General features: G+C 47.5%; 2 protein-coding genes and 1 long non-coding RNA gene across 5 annotated transcripts; 2 read left to right on the top strand and 1 right to left on the bottom strand.

The window, feature by feature from the left end:
* The first annotated feature begins 1945 nt into the window (after nucleotides 1-1945).
* TEKT2 (tektin 2) lies at nucleotides 1946-10831 on the top strand. Of its 3 annotated transcripts, none has more exons than XM_072610056.1 (11): nucleotides 1946-2033; nucleotides 2605-2716; nucleotides 2823-3036; nucleotides 3333-3458; nucleotides 3658-3863; nucleotides 8292-8435; nucleotides 8651-8810; nucleotides 9018-9125; nucleotides 9276-9419; nucleotides 9671-9750; nucleotides 10543-10831. In XM_072610056.1, the coding sequence occupies exons 3-11, from the start codon at nucleotides 2881-2883 to the stop codon at nucleotides 10754-10756; spliced, it is 1338 nt and encodes a 445-aa protein (XP_072466157.1). In that variant the 5' UTR covers nucleotides 1946-2033; nucleotides 2605-2716; nucleotides 2823-2880; the 3' UTR covers nucleotides 10757-10831. The 3 variants fall into 3 exon arrangements, with proteins under 3 accessions (XP_072466157.1, XP_072466160.1, XP_072466158.1); XM_072610057.1 differs by having other exon boundaries at nucleotides 1955-2033; nucleotides 2640-2716; XM_072610059.1 differs by lacking the exon at nucleotides 2605-2716.
* A 2680-nt stretch (nucleotides 10832-13511) lies between these two features.
* LOC140504741 (uncharacterized) lies at nucleotides 13512-15218 on the bottom strand. The gene is made up of 2 exons (XR_011967231.1): nucleotides 15134-15218; nucleotides 13512-13647 (listed from the first exon to the last, which is right to left on the bottom strand). It is a non-coding gene; the product is annotated as an uncharacterized lncRNA (long non-coding RNA).
* A 621-nt stretch (nucleotides 15219-15839) lies between these two features.
* On the top strand, nucleotides 15840-21164 carry ADPRS (ADP-ribosylserine hydrolase). The gene is made up of 6 exons (XM_072610060.1): nucleotides 15840-16143; nucleotides 18336-18432; nucleotides 18653-18860; nucleotides 19015-19199; nucleotides 19637-19737; nucleotides 20251-21164. Exons 1-6 carry the CDS (start codon nucleotides 15933-15935, stop codon nucleotides 20541-20543), a joined length of 1095 nt encoding a protein of 364 aa, XP_072466161.1. The 5' UTR covers nucleotides 15840-15932; the 3' UTR covers nucleotides 20544-21164.
* The last annotated feature ends 226 nt before the right edge of the window (nucleotides 21165-21390 follow it).

Genomic DNA, 21390 nt, shown 5'->3' with positions numbered 1-21390 from the left:
AAGATCATCAAAGGAAGGTAGCAAAGTTTTATTAAGTGCTTAGTGTTTACTAAGGGTCAGGCTCTGTATTAAGCAATGGAGAGATAAATACAAGCAAAAAGACAGTCCCTTCCCTCAAGGAGGAGTTGGTGAGGAAGTTAGGAGAGGAGTAGAAGGGGGTAGTGATGATAAAAAAAAAAAAAAAGGAATCAAATAACATGAATGTATAGTTTAAAAAATAAACTAAAAAGAGAAGAAAGTTTCTAAGGATATAAACCAAAAGGGAAATGTTGGAACTACCATGATAAATTAGAAGTGGACAAAAACAAAAACAAGAAACCCTGTATATAGATGAGATTCATGGTTTTGTATGCAGTTTATAATAATGAAAAAGAAATATTCATTAAAAGAAAAATTATGGATATGAAGAATTGAGAAAAACATGGGAAGACATATGAATTAATGCAGTGAAGTAAGCCAAACAAGGAGAATATTTTACAGGAGGACCTCAATTATTTGAAAAAAAAACAACACTGCAAGGCTTCAGAACTCTGATCAGTGCTGTAATGCAAAAATGAAGCATCCTCCTGTTTATTTGATTGGCTGTGCTGATGTTACCAGGAGGAGCTCTCTTAGGTGAGATGAGGGGAATCACTAAGGATGTGACAGTGATGTTAAATGTGTTTTGAATCAATAAACTATGTTGAAGGGGAATTGGAAATCCTGGAGATAATAGTTACAGTAGATGGGAAAAGTCTTCAGAAATGAGATTGCAAAGCACTGGAACAAGTTGGTAATGAGGAAGGGGAGACGGTGAACACAAGCAACTCTGTAAAAGCTGAGCAGTTAAAAAGAGAAGAGATGTAACAATAATTGACTAGCAGAGTCAAATGAAGGTTTTTTTCCTGCATATGAATCAGGAAACCCGGTATTGATCCTGCTTTTAGCTGCTCGGTGTTGAATATGGCATGTCCTGAGTCCCTTCCATTGGCTTAGTTTTTCCCATCCCTGGCAAGTTGGAGTCAGGTGAAATGAATTCTAAGACTCATTGGAGCGGCAAGTATGGAAAGGCTGCAATCTGCATTGCTGGAGGGAAAACTCCAAAAGACTGAGTGCAGCTCCATTTGAGTATCAACCTTGGAAATGGATCGTTACTTTGAAGCGTGTTTGTCTACACATGGCAGCAATAAGGAAGCTAGATGCAATGATCAGGAAGACTTAAATTCAGCCTCATATACTAGCTTTGCGACCCTGGACAAGTCACTTAACCTTTGTCAGCCTCGGTTTCCTCATCTGTAAAATGGGAATAATATTAGCACCTACCTCCCAGGGCTGTTGTGAGGATCAAATGATCCAATACTGATAAATTGCTTATCATAGTTCCTGGCATATAGTAGGTGTTTAATAAATGCTTGTTTCCTTCCACGTATATGTATGTGTACACCCGCACATAAGCACACAACACATATATATTTTTTTCTTAGTTTTCTCTCACCCTTTATTTTCCCTTTCTCACATTTACCTTGGTCTTCAGCAAACTAATATTTCCATTTGTCCACTCTGCATACATTATCTCATCTGATACACTTACATCAGTCCCGGGATGTTAGATACCCCAGGCATCACTGCCCCCCTTTTACAAACGAGGAAAGTGAAACCCCAACAGCTGGTAACTGTCCATGCCCATACGACTAACATTCTGTCCCCCGGAGACTGAACAGGCTCTTTTCCCATTTCCCAACAGCTCTCCTACCGACAGAATCCTGGCTATTTCTTCTACTCTCAGAGATTTTGTAGCCGATGTCATAACTTACCACTTGGGCCCCTCCCCACCCACGATCCCTCCCTTAGACCCCAGGATACCCAGCCCCCTCCACCTTGTGTTTTTTCTCCTCCCTTGTGTTGCCAAGGTAAACTAAGGAGGGTCGGCTCCCATTGGCTCTCCGGGAAAGCCGTTGCCTAGGTACTCGCCCGGCGTGCTTAACAACCGCTGCGCAGCTTGAGCGGCCGCAGACTAGTGTTGGGCGAGAAGAGATAAGCACCCTGAGAGGCTGGTGAGGAGAGGGGTAGGGGGGGTCGAGGTAGGAGAAGGCAGCGGGAAACTCAGACCTGGGGCACCCTGGGGTACCCTTTGACCACTAGAGCACCGGCTGGCCTCCCACCTTCTCCTTCTACCAAGCGTGGCCGTGTCCTTCCATCCTCTCCTGGGAGGCAGGGAAGACTGGGCAGCCCTCCAAGACTGAGGCACCGAGGCAGGCCCCTCTCAGGAGCTTTCAACTACACTGAACCCCTGAGGGCTTTATCTTTCTTACACTTCCCTAATCTTGCACAGCCCAGAGCTTTTTGTAGGGTTTGAGGGGAGGAGACCTGACTAAAACTCAATGAAAACTAGTTGATTGAGACTGGCACACTTGGAGTAGTGGAGGAAGTAGGAAGAGGTAATCTTGATATCCTTGTCCACCAGGAGGACATCTTCTGTCAACACTTGGTGCCTCTTCCCTTACCCCCGCCTCCCATCAACTCAGCCCAACTAGGTGTATTCAACACCATCAGCTAACTTTACATAGTTCAGGCTTTTTCTTAGAGGCATACTAATCATCTGATACTGTTGGGGCTTGGAAAAAGGGGGACTTGCCCCCTTTTTCTTCCTCTGTACATAGGTGCACATACACTGAAAAGAGAATCAAGTTTACTAGAGAAAATACCATTGAAGCTCGTTCTGGAAGGGGGGAGAAAGGTAGGTGGGCAGAGATGAAACTATATGGCAGCAAATAGGGCATGGGAAGGGGAAAGAAGCTGTTAGACGGTTTTTTCTCCAGGTGAACTTTTTTTTTGTCCAACAGATAGTGGGATTCAAGGCATCCAGGGACGGGGTGTGAGTCCCCCTGCCGGCCTTGAACCATGACCACACTGAGCGTCAAGCCTAGCCAGCACTTCCGGCTCCCTGACTGGCAAATTAGCAGCCACCTGCTTTCCTCTAATGCTGAGCGGCAGAGGGATGCTTCACAACAGATCAGACAAGAGATCTGCACTCTCCGCAATGAGACCAACAATCAGGTAGGGAGAATCACTTGAAATGGGGAAAGAGAAACATACCCTCTTCATCCTTTGCCCCTGAAATCCCTAATTGAAACAACTCCCCTGGCTATCATGATGCTTCAAACTTTCCAAAGCACTTTCCTTACCATAGCTACATTGTAAGGTGAATTATGCAAACAACCACATTTTGCTGATGCAGAAACAGTCAGAGAGGTTAAGTAATTTGCCCAATGTCACATAGCTATTAAGTGTCAGAGTCCCGTCTTTTTTCTACGATATCATGCTCCCTCTTACATAACCCTTCTCCCTTCCAGACCATATGGGATGAATATGACAACCAGAACCGCCTGTCAGAGCGCATAGACTCTGTTGACCGATGGAAGGAGATACTAGACAAAAGTCTGACTGACACAGATGCTGAGATTGATGCCATGATACAGGCAAGAGAGCAGAGGGCAGGGTGTAAAGTCTGTTACTAGGGCATGATGGGGCAGCATTCCACTTGGGCAGGGAGGTATTGCTAGCCTCAGCTGGCATTACACCCTTGACACCCACTCTAGTGCTGAGAGGTTTGGCAGGGCAGCGGTCCCACCTGAGAAAATCCTTTTGGACTTCTCTTATCCTGCCCTTCGCCTCCAGATGAAGGAGGCAGCAGAGAGGGCCCTGCAGGCCAAGAATCTCCCTCTAGATGTGGCAATTGAGTGCCTAACTCTACGGGAAAGCCGGCGGGACATCGATGTGGTGAAGGATGCTGTCGATGATGAGCTGCACAAGGAAGTGGAGGTGATTGATAATTCCAAGTTGGCACTGCAGAAGAAGATCAAGGAGGTCTTTGAGCAGCTTTGGTAAGGACCAGAGGGAAAATGGCACCTGTGCTCATAAGCAAACCTGGGGGGCAGCCTGGCTGTACCTGTGCACTCCTGCTTTTACACACACTTAGGTGAGCATATGCTCAATGTCTGCCCTGGATATGTTAGATATGCTTTGCATATGCATGTCCCACATGAGATATATGTGCAAGCATGGACAGCGTATCATGGACAGAGTGTCAATGTCCTTGTGGCCACACATCATAAATTAGAGGCATTCATTCAAGTATTTATTGAGCACACATGGAATACCATGCTTCCAGTTGGGAGGAATTATGAATGATCTGGAATGATCTGAAAAAACAGAGGGTGATCTATGACCTGCTTTCCTAGTGGAGCTTAGAGGTGGATGGTACACATTGATCTTTCCCATGTGTGGAGCCCTCTGGTGACAATGGTCATCCCCCCTCTCAGAATTCAGTTCAACTCCATGTACAAAGTGACTGCTAGGTGCGAAGAGAAGGTATGACACGTTTCTGTCTTCAAAGAGCTAACATTTTACTTAGGGGTAGCATGTGGATACAGACACAAATGAAGAGGATACAAAAGAAAGTGTGACCAGGTCAAAGGAGAGATCCAGGCAACATGTTCTAAGAAGATCTGAAGCAAGACCGAACACTCGTATGAGGGTATATGTGTATATTAGAGAAGGCTTCCTGGAGGTAATGAGCCCCTGAGTCTCAGCTTGCCTTAAAGGGAGATAATAGGGATTTTGGAAGGTGAGGCAGAGTGCATTTCAGACCTGAGGGCAGCCTAGGCAAATTTACAGAGGTAGGAGAGGAAATGCTGCATTTGGAGAAAAGCTAGAATTCTCCTAGGCTACAGCATAGAATGTGTGATGAGTTAAATTCAAATGAAGCTTTAAAAAAGTAGATTTGTAGCCAGATTGTGGAGATACTCCAATGCTAAGAAATTTATATTTTTTTTCTAGAATAAGAGGATCACTGAAGATTTTTAAAGAAGAGGGTGACATGATTGGACCTATGTGTTAGGAAAATTATTTTGGGAACTATGTGAAGGATTGATTGGTGAGGGATGAACCCAGAGGCAGGGACACCAAATTAGGAAGATAAACAAGGTGAGAAGTGATGAGGGCCTGAACTAGAATGGTTGCAGTGTTCATGGACAAAATGAGTCAAGAGATGTAGTGGAGACTAAACTGACAAGACTTGGCAATTGATTAGATGGGGGAAAGGATAAGGAAGAACAGGGAGTCAAAGATGATTCCAAAATTTTGGGTCCAAAACAAGGAGGTTGAGATGAGCGAAAGGTTTGGAGGAATGGGGAGAAGATGTTGTTGAGGTCATCTTTGAACAGGTTGAGTTGGATATGCAGATAAAGCTATTCACTAAGACTCTGGAGTACAAGGGAAATATTATGAAACAGGAAGATTTGGGAATCATCTGTGTCATAGCATTCAACCTTTGGGGGATGGATGAGATGACCATAAGATAATGTGTAGTTGGAGAAGAGTTCCAGTACAGTCACAAAGAATGACTCAGGCTCAGCCAGGGTCAGAGTGTAGTGGCAAGAAAGAGATGATGATCTAGCAAAGTAGACTAAGAAGGTTTGACCCAACAGGTAGGAGAACCCATATAAAGCAATGTGATTTAGAGCAACGTCGGAGTGTTCTGGAGGAGAGATCAATAATACTACTAACTGATGATCTGAGGTTCACAAAGAACTTTGTTTACATTATTATCCCATCTGAACCTCCTAACAATTCTGTAAATCACAGGAACTACAGGCATAATTTATTCACAATTTACAGTTAAGATTTAGAAAGGCTCTGTGGTCCCACAGCCAGTCTCGACCACAACTCAAACCTGACTCCAAGTCAAGCACCCTAACCTCTATGCCACACTGCCTCAGCAGTGTCAGCACTGTCCAGGGGATCAAGAAGGATGAGAACTAATAAGGCCATCAGATTTATCAATTAAAAGATTCCTGATTGGGGGAGACAGAGATATCGTTGGTATCCTTTGAGAGAATACTTTCAGTACAAAGGACGGGAATGGAGGTCAGTGGGAAAAGGTTTGAGGAGCTGGGAAAGGTTAGTGCTAAGGAAATGGAGACAAATGTAGATGATTATGTAGGAGTTGAGCAACCCCCAAGTCAAACTTGAAAATGCCACACAGTTCTCTCTAGACGTAGACCTTTGCACCTAAATTCTCCCCTACCTTGATAAACTGCTATTGCTGTATTCTGACAAAGGATCACACAGAATCCCAGGCCCTTGGAGCCAGAAGAGACTGCAGAGGCCAGCTAGTACAAGGCCAACCCTGGCCCAAAAATCTGAGAGCCCACCATTTTCAGCCCTGGTATATTCCACTATTTCTTTTCGGATAGTTCTATTAGCAATCTTTTTTTTTCTTCCCATTAGGCTTACTTTACACCTTTCATTCACCACTTCAAGTTCTGTCCTTGGAACTAAACTGTCTTCTATATATCAGCTGTCCTATTCATTCTCTCCACCCTGCTTCCTAAGCTCCACCCCCTCCCACTTCCTGGATCTCCTCACATATATTCATTTACAATTCTATCCTTCCCATTCCTCCTTTTTCCTGTCCTTTCAGAACCATATGCCAAGCACAGGCCTCATTCCACCAAGTCTCAAGGGTACCTCTGAGGTCAAATCTGTGCTCCTTGTATTAGAATCTCTGGTTGCTTGTTATCTATACTTTGTGCATTCGGATATGGATATTGGATAAGCCAGGGTGCCTTGTTGGCCCTTCTTAAGAGACTTCCCTAGAATGAGAACAAGCTTTGAGACCTTTTTACATTCCCCTCAAATACCAGTGTTAAATAGATGTCCACCACAGGGCTGGACAATGGCATCATACTATCTGACCATCATAGGACTGTGTCCTGGAGTAATTCCATTCCTTTTCCAGGTCCCATTTTCCTCCTACATAAATGAAGGCTAGAACAGATGATTTTCCTAAGATCCCTTCCATCTCTGACAGCCTATATTCTATAATAGACAATTTCTTCTATATTCTATAATAGACAATTTCTGTCACATTACTAAATCTCATTCCCGATGGCCTAATTGGGATATAACTGCACAGGACTTCTTCATCTCAGTCCACTCTTTCTTCAGACAGCCTGGCTAAGCACACAGTACACTGGGGCAATGCTTAAATGAAGTTCTTATTTGCCCCCATATTATATCACCCACTGTCTCCAAGACTTTGACCTCCACACACTCAATCTAAGCTTTCTCTGGAACTCACATTTTCAGAGATCCCCTTTCACCCTGGGCCCATTACTGATTGATCCTCAACCTCTTGTGCCCTCCTTTCCTAGCCTGAGCAGCTAGGTGGTACAGTAGATAGAACACAGCTTGGAATCAGGAAGACCCATCTTCATGAGTTCAAATCTGGCCTCAGACATTTTACTAGCTGTGTGACCCTGGGCAAGTTAGTTAACCCTATATGCCTCAGTTCCTCATCTGTCAAATGAGCTGGAGAAGGAAATGGCAAACCACTACTTTCTTTACTAAGAAAACCTCAAAATGGGGCCATGGAGAGTCGGACCCGACTGAAACAACTGAACAACAATAACACCAGATTCCTAGCCTGACCTATAACGTACCTCAACACTTGCCTACTTTGCAGGGGCGCTGTGAGGATAAAGTGAGATAATAGATGAAAAAGTGCCATGAAAACTGTAAAATACTATGTGTATGTACACCTTTGGGCATTCAATCAGAGCATGAGAATCTTAAAGTCACAGAATCAAAATTACCCATTGTAGTGTTGACACCTCGGTACCAGGCAGATCAATGCTGCAGAAAAAGCCCAGGGCTTGGAGTCAGGAGACCTGGGTTCTAGTTGTGACTCCATCATATGACCTTAGGGGCAGATGACTCTGTCTGTTGAGGCTTTGATTTTCTCCTCTAGACAATGAGGGAGGTTATAAATTTGTAGAGTGCTAGATCTAGAAGAAATCTTAAAGATCCAGTACAGTTCTTCCCCCCACCTCATTTTTAGAAAGAGGAAAATTAAAGCCCAAAGAGGAGAAGGCTTCACCCAAGGTCACTGCACCAAGGCAGTGGTAGAACCAGGTCTAGAAGTCAGATATCTTAGCTCCAACGTTGGAGGTCTTTGTGCTGTCCACATGACCTCAGATTGGAGGAACTGGCAATTATTCTTTGGTGGATGTGATATCTGGGCAGATGTGGAGCCCAGAGCTTTGAAACTGGGTATCCTGATAATCCTACAATGAATGAGAGAGATAGAATAAAGACCAGGGAAGAGACTCTCTTCCTCACTCAGCTTCCACCTGAGGGAGCCCTGTCCTGAATCAGGCCCCAAACTGGGCCTGTTCAGGGAAGGGGTTTTCTAGGCTGGTTAGTAACTGTGGAAGACACTTGAACCCTTACGTCCTTGCCCTCCTCAGCCTTCTTCAAGAAGTAAGACAGCAACTGAACTCTGACCATCGAGGCAAGATGGAAGCACTAGAGATCGACCGTGTCTGCCTCTCACTCAATGTTCACTCCCCTAATATCTCCCTGAAGGTCAACCCTACCCGAGTTCCCAATGGGTAAGTCTGGGCCTTTGGTCCTGAGACTACTCCTTTCCTTGTTTTCTCCACCTTCCTCCTTGGTCTGTGGACCCTCCCTACCCATGGTGCCTGACCCAACTACTCATTCACCCATCCTCTCCACCAGACAGCCCTTATGGGACTGATTCACATCTGATCCTCCTTGGTCAGTGCCTATATCGCTTGTGTCTGACCCCTTTGTGGCCCATGCTTAGGTCTGCTGGACAGTATGGGAACATGTGTGCCTCTGGCTGCCCCAGCTCCTGCACGATGCAGCAGTGGGATGACTACAGCCAGTATATCAAGGACCGGGCAGAGGCTGAGAGGAAAGCTTCTACAGATCTGCGGGAAGCTACAGCCCTCACCATTGCTGAGGTGACCCGAACCACCCAGGCTTCCCAAAACTCATTTCCCTCCCTGCTCAGGAAGCTAGTCACTATCCTTGCCAAACATAATGGACCCTCTCTTTATCAGGGTGTCACTTTCTCCCCTGATCCCTAACATATTCCCACAACCCACTCACACTTCATTATTTCCCTGGCCCCGTTCTCTCCTCTCTTAACCTCTGACTCTTAACCCCAGACCAACAATGAATTAGAAGCCCAGCGTGTGGCCACTGAGTATGCCTTCAGAAAGCGGATACGAGAAATAGAGAGATACCTGAGTCAGCTCAGGTGGCAGGAGAAAAAGGTAAGGAGTCCTTTGGCCTCCAGGGCCCCCTGAGGGAGCTGGAGGTGGGGACCCAAGGTGGGCATGAACTCCAAACAATGTTGAGCGGGTTGTCAGTCAGCAGAGCAGGCAGGGGAGCCTGTCTGCCCACCCTCTGGCCTGTTCCCTTAGACCTTGGAAGAAATTGCAGAGTTGGAGGAGGCCACTCGACGGCTGGAGGAAGACCTGCGTGTAAAGATGCGAAATCTAAAGCTGGCACACACCCGCCTGGAAACCCGAACATACAGGCCCAATATGGAGATGTGCAGGGACCAGGTATGTGCATTTGTCTGTGCCTACCCCAGCAAGATCCCAAAGCCAGCAGTAGAGAAGCCCTAAAGCAATGGAGATCTCAAAGAAGGGGAAGTAACCTAGCCAGGGACAGACAGTCAGTAACAGGGCTAGATCTCAGAACCACCTTCCCTCTCAGGTCCATGTGGATGAACACAAATGTAGAGGACTGAGCTCTTGGGTCAGTGGAACTGAAGGAGGATGATCCCCCTGATCCCTGTCCCTCTCTTAACCAGGTACACTATGGGCTCACAGATGAAGTGCACCAGTTGGAGTCTACCATGGCTGTCCTGAAGCAGAAACTAGGCCAATCACAGTAGGTTTGGGGCTTAGTGAACTTGACAGTCCTGGGGCCCCATAAGCAACCTGGCCCTTTGGTTGGCATGGGCCCTGACCACAGATATCCAGGCCACCATTCATTCAACAAACATGAAGTACCTATTATGTGCAAAGAACTACATGCTTGGAGCTGGGGGATTAGACAAGACACCCTTCCCTTCTGGAGCTCCCAAGACATACAAAGGAAATCACAGTTATATGATATGAAATGATCAGTGCATGGGAGGAAATGCAGACAGAATGCTATGTGAAGTCCTAAGGGAAATGTTCACATGGAGCCTGGGCATCAAGAAAGGCTTCCTGGATGGCATTTGAATCAGGCTTTAAAGGAGGGGGAGGGATTGAAATGGGAAGGGGAAGGATGTTACAGGTTGCAAGATGAGCAAAAACACAGAGGTGGAAGAACACAAAGAATGTTTCCTGGGCAAAGGCAGGGGGTAGTATTTGGGGGTACAAGGGCATCCCTGAGGACCATTGTCTACCTCATTTACAGATCAGGTAAATGGTGCAAGAAAGGTTAGGGACTTTACCAGACATAATGATGAGCTAATGCCAAAACTAGGCTAGAAGAGTCCTAGGTCCAGAACCAGGGCTTGTGGGACCTTGGTTACCAGGAGTTGTTTTCTGTCTTTGCTGTGGCTAAGTACATAGTAACTCAGCCATGCTGAATTTCAGGCCCCTTTTCCCTCCCTCCTTGTGGGACCTTGCCGGGGTCACAAGGAGAGGAGGCAGGAACAGCCTGGCCATAAGTGTTCCTCAATATCCCCAGGCATACCCTAGATGCCCTTCACAAGAACCTGGCCCGGATCCAGGCTGACATTGCCTGCAAGTCCAACTCCTTACTGCTGAACAACAAGTGCATGGATACCCGCCGCAAGCTGACAGTACCAGCTGAGAAATTTGTGCCAGAGGTAGACACCTTTAACCGAACCAGCAACCGCACTCTGCCCCCACTCAAGTGCCGACAACTAGAGCTGATATAGTGCCTCCACATGGGAAACGGGAATGGGACTGGGAATGGGAGAGTCTAAATCCAATAAAGCACCAGTTGTAATGTTGATGGTGATATAATCATGGTGGAATGATTTTTTGTGGGGGTTTGGGAAAAGGCCTTGCCTAGAGTCAAGAGCAAGGAGTAATCTCAGAAAGACATTTCAGAGTTGGGAGGGATCTAAGAGTGATCTCACCTAACCTGACCCTCTACTGAAACATCAATGACATCCAGACACCCTCTGCTTGAACGTTTTCAGCAAGGGGAAATTTACAACCCCCCAAGAAGGCTCAGTTCACCTGGGGACAACGTCAATGAGTAGGAAGCTCTTCCATACATCAAATCTCAACTTGCCTCTCTAGTTTCAGCTCACTGGTCCTAGTTCTGCTCACTGGGTCCAAACAGACCAACGCTAATCATACTTCCACATGACAGCCCTTCCGGTACTCAAAAATGGTGATTGATCACCTCCCTCAGAGGTCTTTTTTACTCTGGGCTAAATATCCCCAGATCCTATATAGCAGCAGGCACCAGCATTCTCACCATCTTCATCTTTGTCTTCTGCACATCAGTGTCCTAACATGTAGTGCCCAGAATGGAAAATGGTAGTTCAAATATGGTCTGATCAAGGCAGAGAATAGCAAAGATATCACAGCCCTCATTCTGGACCAGTACAGGGTAGTTTGTAGTACCCTAAAATCCCTAGCTCTTATTTACACAAGTCACATCTCCCTCTCCCTGTACATGTTTTATTTTTAAACCAAGTGTAGAATTTTATCTCTGTTTGGTTTCATCTTAATTATTCTCAGTCTAGCTTATCCAGATGTTTTTGGATCCTGATGTTATCATTCCAAACTTGCTATCTCTCCAATGTTGTCCTCTCTAGACACAATAATGCTTTAGATGGCTTTATCCAAATCACTAATACAAATATTAAGCAGTGTAGGACTAAGAAGAGATTGTTAGGGTACTCCACTAGAGTCCTCCCCCAAGAAGACACCAAGTCATTGATGATTACTAATTTGGTCTGGTCTTTCAACCCCATCGACCTCAGAATCCTACTACTGAGACCACATCTCTCCATCATGTCCAATTCTACAAACATTTATGAAACGCTTCCTAGATAAGAGATCTCTTCAACTGACACTTTTCCCATCTGATGGCACTCATAGAAACCTAGCTTCCTCTATGGTTCCCCTCTCCAGTACTAGATACTTCTTCCCCAGGGCAGCTAGGTGGTACATGGATAGAGCACCAGTGCAGGAGTCAGGAGGACTTACTTCAGACACTTGACACTCACTAGCTGTGTGGCCTTGGGCAAGTCACTTAACCCCAATTGCCTCATCCTGGGTCATCTCCCATCATCCTGATGAATATGTGGCCACTGGATTCAGATGGCTCTAGAGAAGTGAGGCTGGGGCCTAGCACAGCCCTCCCTCGCTCAAAACAAAGTCAAGTGCAAGTCATATCATTTCTCTGATGGCCTGGTCTTCTTTGGCAACAAAGGACCAACACACACACACACACACACACACACACACACACACACACACACACATAGTAGGTGCTTAGTGAAAGTTGCATGGAATTGCCAGGCATCATTTTCAGCACCATAGATAGATAAAAAGGCAAAGAGGTCTGCCCACGAAGAACATGGCATTGTGCCAAGATGTGTTAATATGAGGTGATTTGTATTGGAAGAACTAGTTCTTCCATTTCTCTTAGGTATCTGGAATGTTTCTGGCCCAGAGACTTCTTTCAGAAGAGGACCATTAACAGATATGATGGATTGGGTTTCTGGACTTGCAAAGAAATTTAGTTGCTGCCTTCAAGCAGCCCTGGATGTGGAAGCAGCATGGTGTAATGGAAAAAAAGACGATTTGGAGTTAGAGGGCCTGGATTTGAATTTCAACTCTACTACTTAGTATGTATAGTGTGACCCTTGGACAAATGACTTAAACCCTCTGGACCTCAGTTTCCTCATTGGTAAGCTGAACCATTTAATGATGTCTAGTTCTGTGAGCTGATGAAAACCAGTTTCAAATCATATGGCTCCAGCCCTCAGGATGCATGGAGAGACAAAGCATGGCTTTCCCCAGATGCTTTCTTGCTGTGGTAGAGCTAGAATTATTTCCTGGGTCTTTTCCCTTCATTTTTCATTTCTTATTAGGCAATTCTAAGGATATCCTGATTTCAGTGATCTGGACTGGCCTGCTACCTTGACTCACAGATGATACAAACTCTGTTAAAAACTCTAGATGTTTGAGGGGCCTTGGAACAGGGTGCTCATCTTACTGCACAGCTGAGCCTTCAGTCTATCCATGAAGCTGGGAACCTTGGGAGCACCCACTTACACTCTTCCCCATGGGCATCTGTTCTAATGCCATGGTTGCCATCTCTGTATGCAATGTCACTCTTGAGGAACAGCTCCCTTCCCCTTTTTCCTGCAAGTACCTTCACTTCCAGTTTGAAACTCAATGAACTACTTACTCCTGGTGGGATCAGGAATATGTGTGTATAGGAGGTGGCAGTACCTGAATAGAACCTTGAAGCTAATGAACACAAGAGGAAAAGGTAAGGGCTGCATTCTAGGCTCTGGAAGCAGCCTGTCTGAAGGCCTAAAGAGCAGCATAAAACTCTGTCAAGTGCTTTCCTGAAATGTTATATCTGTAATATTGTCCAGGGGAAAGGTCTACCCAGGTCTGAAGGGACCCAAGAGAAATTTCTTAAGCTTCACTCAGGAGAGATTCAGGTCTTCAGGAAACCATTTATTCAAACATTTATTCAAATTCAACATATACAAGGCACCTTCTGTATACCAAGTACTCCAGTGATAGCTGCCTCTGTTCAACGTGAAGATGATTCTGACAAAACTGACAGGTCCTACAAAGTTGGAAAGAGTTTGAGTACAGGCCTATTGTTGCTACTGTATAGGTATTATACAAGGAGGAAGAGAAGCAAGAAACGAGCAACCCAAAACCGGAAAAGGAAGAAGCCCTCTCCCCGCAGGGGGGTGGGTGGGGAGGGCACCGAAAACCTTCTTCTGGTGTCGCTCTTCTCAACACTATTTTCCCCTTTCAGGGTTTTCTCTCTTCTCACTCTCAAGTCTCTCTCTCTCTGGAGAAAAGGCTGCTGGACGCCATTACTGGGCACTCTCAAGGTCTCTCTCCAGAATTTTGGATTTGACTGTGCAATATGGGAGACACTGGCATAGGACCACTCAGCATGGCACGCCCACATCCAAAAGGATGCTGTATTCTTTGAGCAAAGCACAAAGTAAACGCAGGATGCGCAAATTTGGGATATCCACCTCAAATATTCACATGGACTATGTGTGCCCAACGTGTGGTAGAGCATTTCGAGCTCGTATTGGTCTGATTAGTCACAAGTAGACACCCTGCAATTTCACTTTATCATGGTGATATCATTTGGTCCTCTTTGAAGAGGAAGAACAACAACCATTATACAAGCACTAAGGTCCAGCCTACATAACTATGGAAAAAGTTCATCACTAGATGCTTTCTTTGGGCAAGTCCTTCTCCCCTTCTGGGCCTCAATTTCCTTAGTTGTAAAATCAGGGAATTGATAAGATCTAGAACTGGAAGAACCTTTTGAAATTATCTAGTTCCATCTGCATTATTTTATAGATGAAGAAACTGAAGTCCACAGAGACTAAGAGATTAATTTCTGAGGACTCTTCCAGGGCTGATATTCTACAATTTTGATCACAAATGGATGAATTTTTTAAAAAACATAGCTTAAGAAAACACCTACTAAAGGTATAGAGGTAAGACTGGGATCTGTGTGGGTAAATATAACATGGGAACACAGATCTCTCAAGGATTAAAGTCATGTTTGCAGTACCCTGGGTCAAGTGGAGAGCAGAAACGGAGAAGATTAAAGCTTTATCCTCATCCTCAGGACACTCTGAGACCATCAGGGAAAATCAATAGTTAAGGGAACTTAGCTGGACAGAGAAACAGACTAGAGGAATCACAGCTAGAAGGAGCTTTATTTGGCCTCTAATTCAGACCTATTTTGGTGTCATTGACCTCTTTGACTGTGGTCTAGTCCAGAGAAACCCCTTCTGAAAATCATGTTTTTATGATCGAAAAGAATGCTAAATTTCAGTCAGAGGTTAGAGAAAATAAAGAAGTCATTCTGTTCCCTCATCCAAGTTCATGGACTTCCTGAAATCCGTCTTAACCACAGGTTAAGACCCCCTGCTCTAGTTCAATTCTCTTTGGTTAAGGCTCTAAGACGCGACTTCTGCCCTTTAAGGCCCCCTCCCCCCACTCCCACTAAGTAAGAGGAAGAGCTGGGATTAGAACTCAGATCAGTCTGACGCTAAATCCTGGGCTCCACTGACCTGGGATGTGAATTCTCTTCTGCTGCTTGCTTGGAAAGACCCCCTCCTTTCTCTAAACTTCAGTTTCTCCATCTGTAAAATAAAGGGGGGTGGGGAGGGACCCCGAGATCGCACACAGGCCTTGATGGGTAGACAGTTCATAACTATGTCACTCTTCATGGAGGCTCGTGAGATCGGAGCCGGGTACCCCATTTAACAGCCCCATGAGTTAAAAGCCTTGCCCCAGGGTCGGGGGTGGGGGGTGCCTGAGCTGGATTCCACCTCCCGTCCTCATTCCCAGTCCAAGGCACTGACCCAGTCCGCCTCGGTTCAAGTCGCGGCCAGGACAAGCTTACGTAGCACGGCTCGTCTCCGGCATCGCCTCGCCCAAGTCCTGGGCATGGGGCTCTGCGTCTACAACTACTGCCGCCTGGGCCACAGAGCCGAGCCGTCGGCGTCCCAAGCGGCTCCGAGGCCTCGCAGCAGCGCCAGGCCCCGCACGACAAAGGGCCGGAGAAGCGGGAGCCGTCTCGATGAAAGGGAGGGAAGAACGAGCAGCATAGAGGCCCGGGAGGGGCGGGGCCTCGCAGGGGGCGGGGCCTGCGCGAGGGAGTGCCGGGGTCTCTGAGTGGGGAGGGGGAAGATGGGGGGATCGGTGCCCCGTATGAAGGCGGGGTCTTGCGGGGCAGGGGCGGGGCCTGCTCCGGGGCCGCGACTGGGTAGCTCGGCCCGACGTTTTTCGGCAGGGCGGGGGGATGGAGTGGTGAAGGGAGGTGGGCGTGCCGGCGCTCCCGGAAGTGGTGGTAGATTGTGGCGGTTGATGGCGGCTGCGATGGCGGCGGTGGCGGGCGACGCGGCGGCCGGAGCGGCGCGTTCCCTATCGCGGTTCCGGGGCTGCCTGGCCGGGGCGCTTCTTGGGGACTGTTTGGGAGCAGTCTACGAGGCGTACGAGAACGTTACCATAGCGTCACTGCTGAGTCACGTGGCCAGCCTGGAGCCCGAGCCTGGACTGAAGGGAAGCGCGCGCACAGGTGGGAGGGGCGCGTGCGCACAGGTGGGGGAGGGGCAAGGGGCGGGGCCTAGCCTGGTATAAAGAGGACGAGCTTTTAGGACCTGGCCTGCAGCACGTGGGGCGGGCCTTACCGGGCTCTGCTGAAGGCTGCGCTGGAGCTGCGACCCGTACCCCCCCACTGGGAATCAGAAAGCCTGGGTTTTGCTGGAACCTGGAAAGGCACTTAAGAGACCATGGAGACCCTCCTCCTTGGAGCCCTGCAGAAACCAGCCTGGGCTGGAAGACTTTCCAGACAGTGGAGCCCACTCTGGCCCTTTTGGATCTTCCTGACTGCTATCCGCCCTAAATCTGCCCCTTTGTAACCTTCCCCCACCCGTCGCAGCCCTCTTAGCAGGGACCCAGCAGAAGGGGCCCAGCATCCATTTCCTTCAGCTGCCCCTCCCAGTCTTGAACTGAAGAGATTGGTCCTCTCTAGATCCATTCCAGCTTATCGCTGACTTGTCACCTACAGCTGTTGTCCAAACCCAGGCCGACTAGAGGACCTCCAAGGTTCCTTCTCACTTGGAAATTGTCATCCTGTTCCGGTCACCAACAGTAGTTTTGGAAACTATGACTTTGTGAATAGAGCTGAAGATGGCGTTAGCTTTCTTGGTTGCCACGTCACCTGTTACCTCACACTGAAATTCGAATCTACTGATACCCTTGGAAGGGGAACCAGAGGCCTGGAAGCCACACGTGGCCCTCTAGATCCTCAAGTGTGGCCCTTTGACTGAATCCAAACTCCACAGAACAAATCCCCTTAATTAATAAAAGAATTTGTTCTGTAAAAACTTGGACTCAGTCATAAGGCCACATTCAAGGGCCTAGAAGGCCACCTGTGGCTTCAAGGCCCAAGTTCTCCACCCCTGCCCTAGATCTTTCCTAGATAAATTGTTGTCTATCTAGCCTTGCCTCTCCTATCTTATGATTGAGAGGTTGATTTTCTGAACCCACCATTAAATTTCATCTCATTGGATTCTGCCCAGTGAAGGTGTCAGAATCTTTTTGGATCCTGACGTTATCATCCAGTGAGTTAGCTCTCTCTCCCATCTTTGTGTCCTGTGAAGATTTAATAAGTATGTCTTCCATGCCTTTATCCATGGCATTAATGAAAATGTTAACTTGTCAGACAGAGTGGAGGGCCAAGGCAGAGAAGTCCTATGGAAACCTCCTTGACCTTCACTTTTCTGTGCCTCAGTTTCTCCTACTATAAAAATGAGAAGATTACATTAGGTAGTTTTTAAGGTTCCTTCTAGATAAGACTTTTTGTGATCTGTATCCTAAGTAGCTCTTCTCTCCCTTTCCTGCTTTTTACCTATTCCCTCTTCGTCTATATCAGCAGGCACTGGAAATTCAAGATGCTGTAAGAAATTCCCTGGCAAGATGCAGGGCAAGATAATAACAATGCCAGAACACATGAGCTGTGTAGCATAATGAGGGGTATCAGCCATTAAGACTGTTGGGGTTTAGAGGAAGGACACCACTGGGTTCAGAGAATGTCTTAGGGAGGATTTAGGATTTGATTGGATCTAAAGGGATGACCAGGAATTAGACAGGGGAAAAAGTACAAGCAAAATCAAGGAAGGAAAAGCCCATCTGTTTTGGTAAAGTCAGATCGCATTGACTTGAGTGAAGGGCCTCATGAGCTAGGAAATGGTGAGAGAGAAGGTTGGAGAGATAGGTATGGGTTAGATTGTGGAGGGCCTTCAAAGCCAGGATAAATTATACCCTGTAAGCACTGGAGAGTCATGGAAAGTTTGGAGGGTAGGGGCTTATTGGGCTTATATGTGCAGAGAAGTGCTTTAGTAAGGTCATTTTGAAGAGACAATGTAGGTTGGCATAGAGAAACAAAAGCCTAGAGATTAAGAAAGGGAAATTGGTTCAAACTTCAGGTGAATGCCTCAACCAGAGTGTTGGCAGGATCCATGGAAAGTTGGGGGGAGTTTGAAGTCAAGATTCATCAAGACTTGGTGAATGCCTAGATGTGGAGGGCCGAGGAGAGAAAAGGATCAGAAAGGACTCTCAGGTTCCAAATTAGGAGAATGACAGAAATACAGAATTGTTTGGGGGAAATGGTGATCTCCTATTTAGTTCTGTTGAGTTGGAGAGGGATGAGACTTGCAAGCCTCAGACTCCCCCCAACTCCACCCTTCCTTGGCCCTCTCTCTGCAGAGGTCCTATACTACACAGATGACACTGCTATGACCAGAGCCCTGGTGCAGTCCCTGCTGGCCAAGGAGGCCTTCGATGAGGTGGACATGGCCAAGAGGTGAGGGGCAGTGGCTCAAACAAGACAATTCCCTGGTGTCGTTAATGGTTGTCTCAGGTTTCTGAGCCTCCTGCCCAGAAAAGCTAAGACAATGCCCCATGCTGCTTATCCCTAGATAGCTTCTTTTGCTCATTCCTTTCCCCTCTCCCTAGACTGTTTCCTTTTCTTGGCTTCAGGATCTTTCAAGGCCTAGCCAGGGTCCTTGCCTTTCCCTCTCCAGGTTTGCTCAAGACTACAAGAAAGACCCTGATCGAGGCTATGGTGCTGCAGTGATCACTGTGTTCAAAAAGCTGCTGAACCCCAAATGCACAGATGTCTTTGAGCCGGCTCGGGCTCAGTTCAATGGGAAGGGTTCCTATGGCAACGGGGGTGCCATGAGGGTGGCTGGCATCTCCTTGGCCTACAGTCATGCCCAAGACGTTCAGAAGGTATGTGAGCTAAGCTGACCTCTGGGGTCTCCTCTTTCCTCTTCTCTCTGTCATGGCTCTAATGACAGCTTGCATTCTGCCTCTATCCTGTTCCTTGGCACAGCTCTGATGACAATAGTTCTCTTTCCATCCTTTCCCACCTCCCTTTCTGCAGTTTGCCCGGCTCTCAGCCCAGCTGACCCACGCCTCCTCACTGGGCTTCAATGGTGCCATCCTGCAGGCTTTGGCCGTGCACCTGGCCCTACAAGGGGAATCATCTCAGGAGCAGTTTCTCCAGAAGCTCTTGGACCACATGGAGGAGGTGGAGAGTGATGACCGGTCTTTGTCAGAAGCAAGGGAGTAAGCAGGGATGGGCACTTGAATGCTGTTGGCTGAGTGTGGACTGAGCCATGAAAGTCAGGGCATGATCTAGGCCAGTGCTAGCAATGGACTAGGATCTGATTCTTTTCCATTTTCCTTTTTTCGTGGAAAACACTGAGTAAAAGTTGAAAGAAATCCCTCCTTTTTCTGCATTTCAAAATGACTACTGCACCAGATTTTATGCTGTCTGCTCCTACACACACACACACATGCACATGCATATACATGCACCCCTGCCTCCCCACTCCCTTCCAAATCTCCCCAGGCTTCATGTTTTCTCTGTGGAAAGGTCTGTTTTTCTATTATGTACCTCACTATCCCCCTCCCCTTCCGAGATCTAAGACCTGCCCCATTCTTTCAAATCTGACCTGCGTACCCATTAGTTGTGACTTCTCTGACCTCTCTTTGATTCCCAGGCTGGGCATGGGGGAGCGTCCATACTGGAACAAACTGAAGAAGATTGCAGAGTTCTTGGAGCAGGGCTTAATGACCAAGGAAGAAGTCTTGTCTGAGCTCGGTGGGTTGGCTGGAGGCTGGACCTTCTTTTCCTCCCATCCCTACCCCCACCCCCACATAGACAGGCCTGCCTCCATCCTTCAGGGGCCAGAAGGGAGAACAAGCTATAATTCCCTGCTCTGTCTTGTCCTTGCCATCCCTGGGACCGGGGCAGGAAAGAGGATGTCCTTCTCCCGGGGGAGGAACTTGACTCTTGCAGAGGTTGAAGTGGAGAAGCTGGGGTGGGTGCTCAGGTTCCTTTATCTCCATTTCAGCTTTGAAAGCAAAAAAGTGCCATCTTACCAGTGCCCAATTTAATTTCCTTACCGTAAAACACAAGAAGAAATCTTTAACCAAGTTGAATGTCTTGACTACTTGGTTGGCCTCATCTGTTTCTCTTCCTTGAGCCAACTAGTAAGTTAGTTTATAAGGCTTATGAACCTTCCCAATCATTTGGCCCAGTCCCACCCCTAGAAGGAGAGAAATCTCTGTCCTGGGGTGATCTCAGCCTGCCCACACCTTGTGTCCTCCATAGGGAATGGCATCGCAGCTTTCGAATCAGTCCCCACTGCCATCTACTGCTTCCTGCGCTGCATGGCTCCTGACCCTGCAATACCTGCCACTTTCAACAACCTCCAGCGGACCCTCATCTACTCCATCTCCCTCGGGGGGGACACTGACACCATTGCCACCATGGCTGGGGCCATTGCTGGGGCCTATTATGGGATGGAACAGGTACCTGAGAGCTGGCAGCAAAGCTGTGAAGGCTATGAGGAGACCGACGTACTGGCCCGAAGCCTGCATCAGCTCTTCAGCAAGGAACTGTGAGTGTTGTTGCCAGTGCACATTCTGGCAGCAGCCCCTGGCTCGGAGCAGCAGACCTCAGGGCCCCTTCGATTTACTGCCCTGCCCCCTGCAGCAGCATGGGGCCATGTGTGTGATTGGGAAGAGAGGGCCCTCTGTTTTATTGGTGGTGAGTGAGTGGTATAGGTGTGGGCCTGTGCTGGCTGGGCCCATCGTATGATCACATCTGTGATCCCCCAAATCCCCAGAGCTTGATTCTGGGGCCTGAATTGGGAGACATACGTGACTAAAGCAGGAACAGGTTTGAACTGAAGGGAGACATTTCTGACTCTTGGCAGAAATGAAAGATAATTGAAACCATGGGTCTGGGGAGGTAGATGTGCTCTCTGGAGTCCCACTCCTTGTAGGCTTTGTCTCAGGAAGTTTGCTTTCCTGGACTGATCAAGCCTGACTCACTGGCCTAGGGACCTTGAGAGTCTTGAAGTTGTTAGTTTGGGAAACTCTTGGGCTCCAGAGTGGACCTCTTGGTTGAGGTCCCACTGGGCATCAGCTCCCGTGAGGTGGGCACCCACTTCAGCTTCCACTGGAAATCATGCAGTCTCCCATTAAAGTTATTGGCAGACCCTGCTGGTGTCTTCCAAGCTCCTTGGTCTTCGGCTCTGAATTCTTTGTCTCTTCTGCCTGTGGGACTTCTTTGTTCCATCCTGGTAGTGTGTGCCAACAGGAATGGGGAAAGACAACACTCCTAAGAACTGGGAACCCAAGGAGATAGAGAGGCAGGTTCCTCTGAAAGAACCTGAGAGCCCCTGAGATCTGTGGGGTAGGTCAGAGTAGTGACCGTTCTTCGAGCTTTCCTCATAGGGTGTCACAC

Source organism: Notamacropus eugenii, chromosome 5 (assembly GCF_028372415.1).
Source record: "Notamacropus eugenii isolate mMacEug1 chromosome 5, mMacEug1.pri_v2, whole genome shotgun sequence".
In the NCBI taxonomy this organism is placed as follows: Eukaryota; Metazoa; Chordata; class Mammalia; order Diprotodontia; family Macropodidae; genus Notamacropus; species Notamacropus eugenii.
Note: the sequence above shows the minus strand (reverse complement) of the source record. Positions and strands in the feature narration are given on the sequence as shown.

Bases quoted from the DNA above. Each gene is read 5' to 3' on its own strand.
- ADPRS (XM_072610060.1), top strand. From the start codon at position 15,933: ATGGCGGCTGCGATGGCGGCGGTGGCGGGCGACGCGGCGGCCGGAGCG. The intron at 16,144-18,335 runs GTGGGAGGGGCG...CTCTCTCTGCAG, and splicing joins GAAGGGAAGCGCGCGCACAG to AGGTCCTATACTACACAGAT. The intron at 19,738-20,250 runs GTGGGTTGGCTG...TGTCCTCCATAG, and splicing joins AGAAGTCTTGTCTGAGCTCG to GGAATGGCATCGCAGCTTTC.
- TEKT2 (XM_072610059.1), top strand. From the start codon at position 2,881: ATGACCACACTGAGCGTCAAGCCTAGCCAGCACTTCCGGCTCCCTGAC. The intron at 9,126-9,275 runs GTAAGGAGTCCT...CTGTTCCCTTAG, and splicing joins TCAGGTGGCAGGAGAAAAAG to ACCTTGGAAGAAATTGCAGA. The intron at 9,420-9,670 runs GTATGTGCATTT...TCTCTTAACCAG, and splicing joins TGGAGATGTGCAGGGACCAG to GTACACTATGGGCTCACAGA.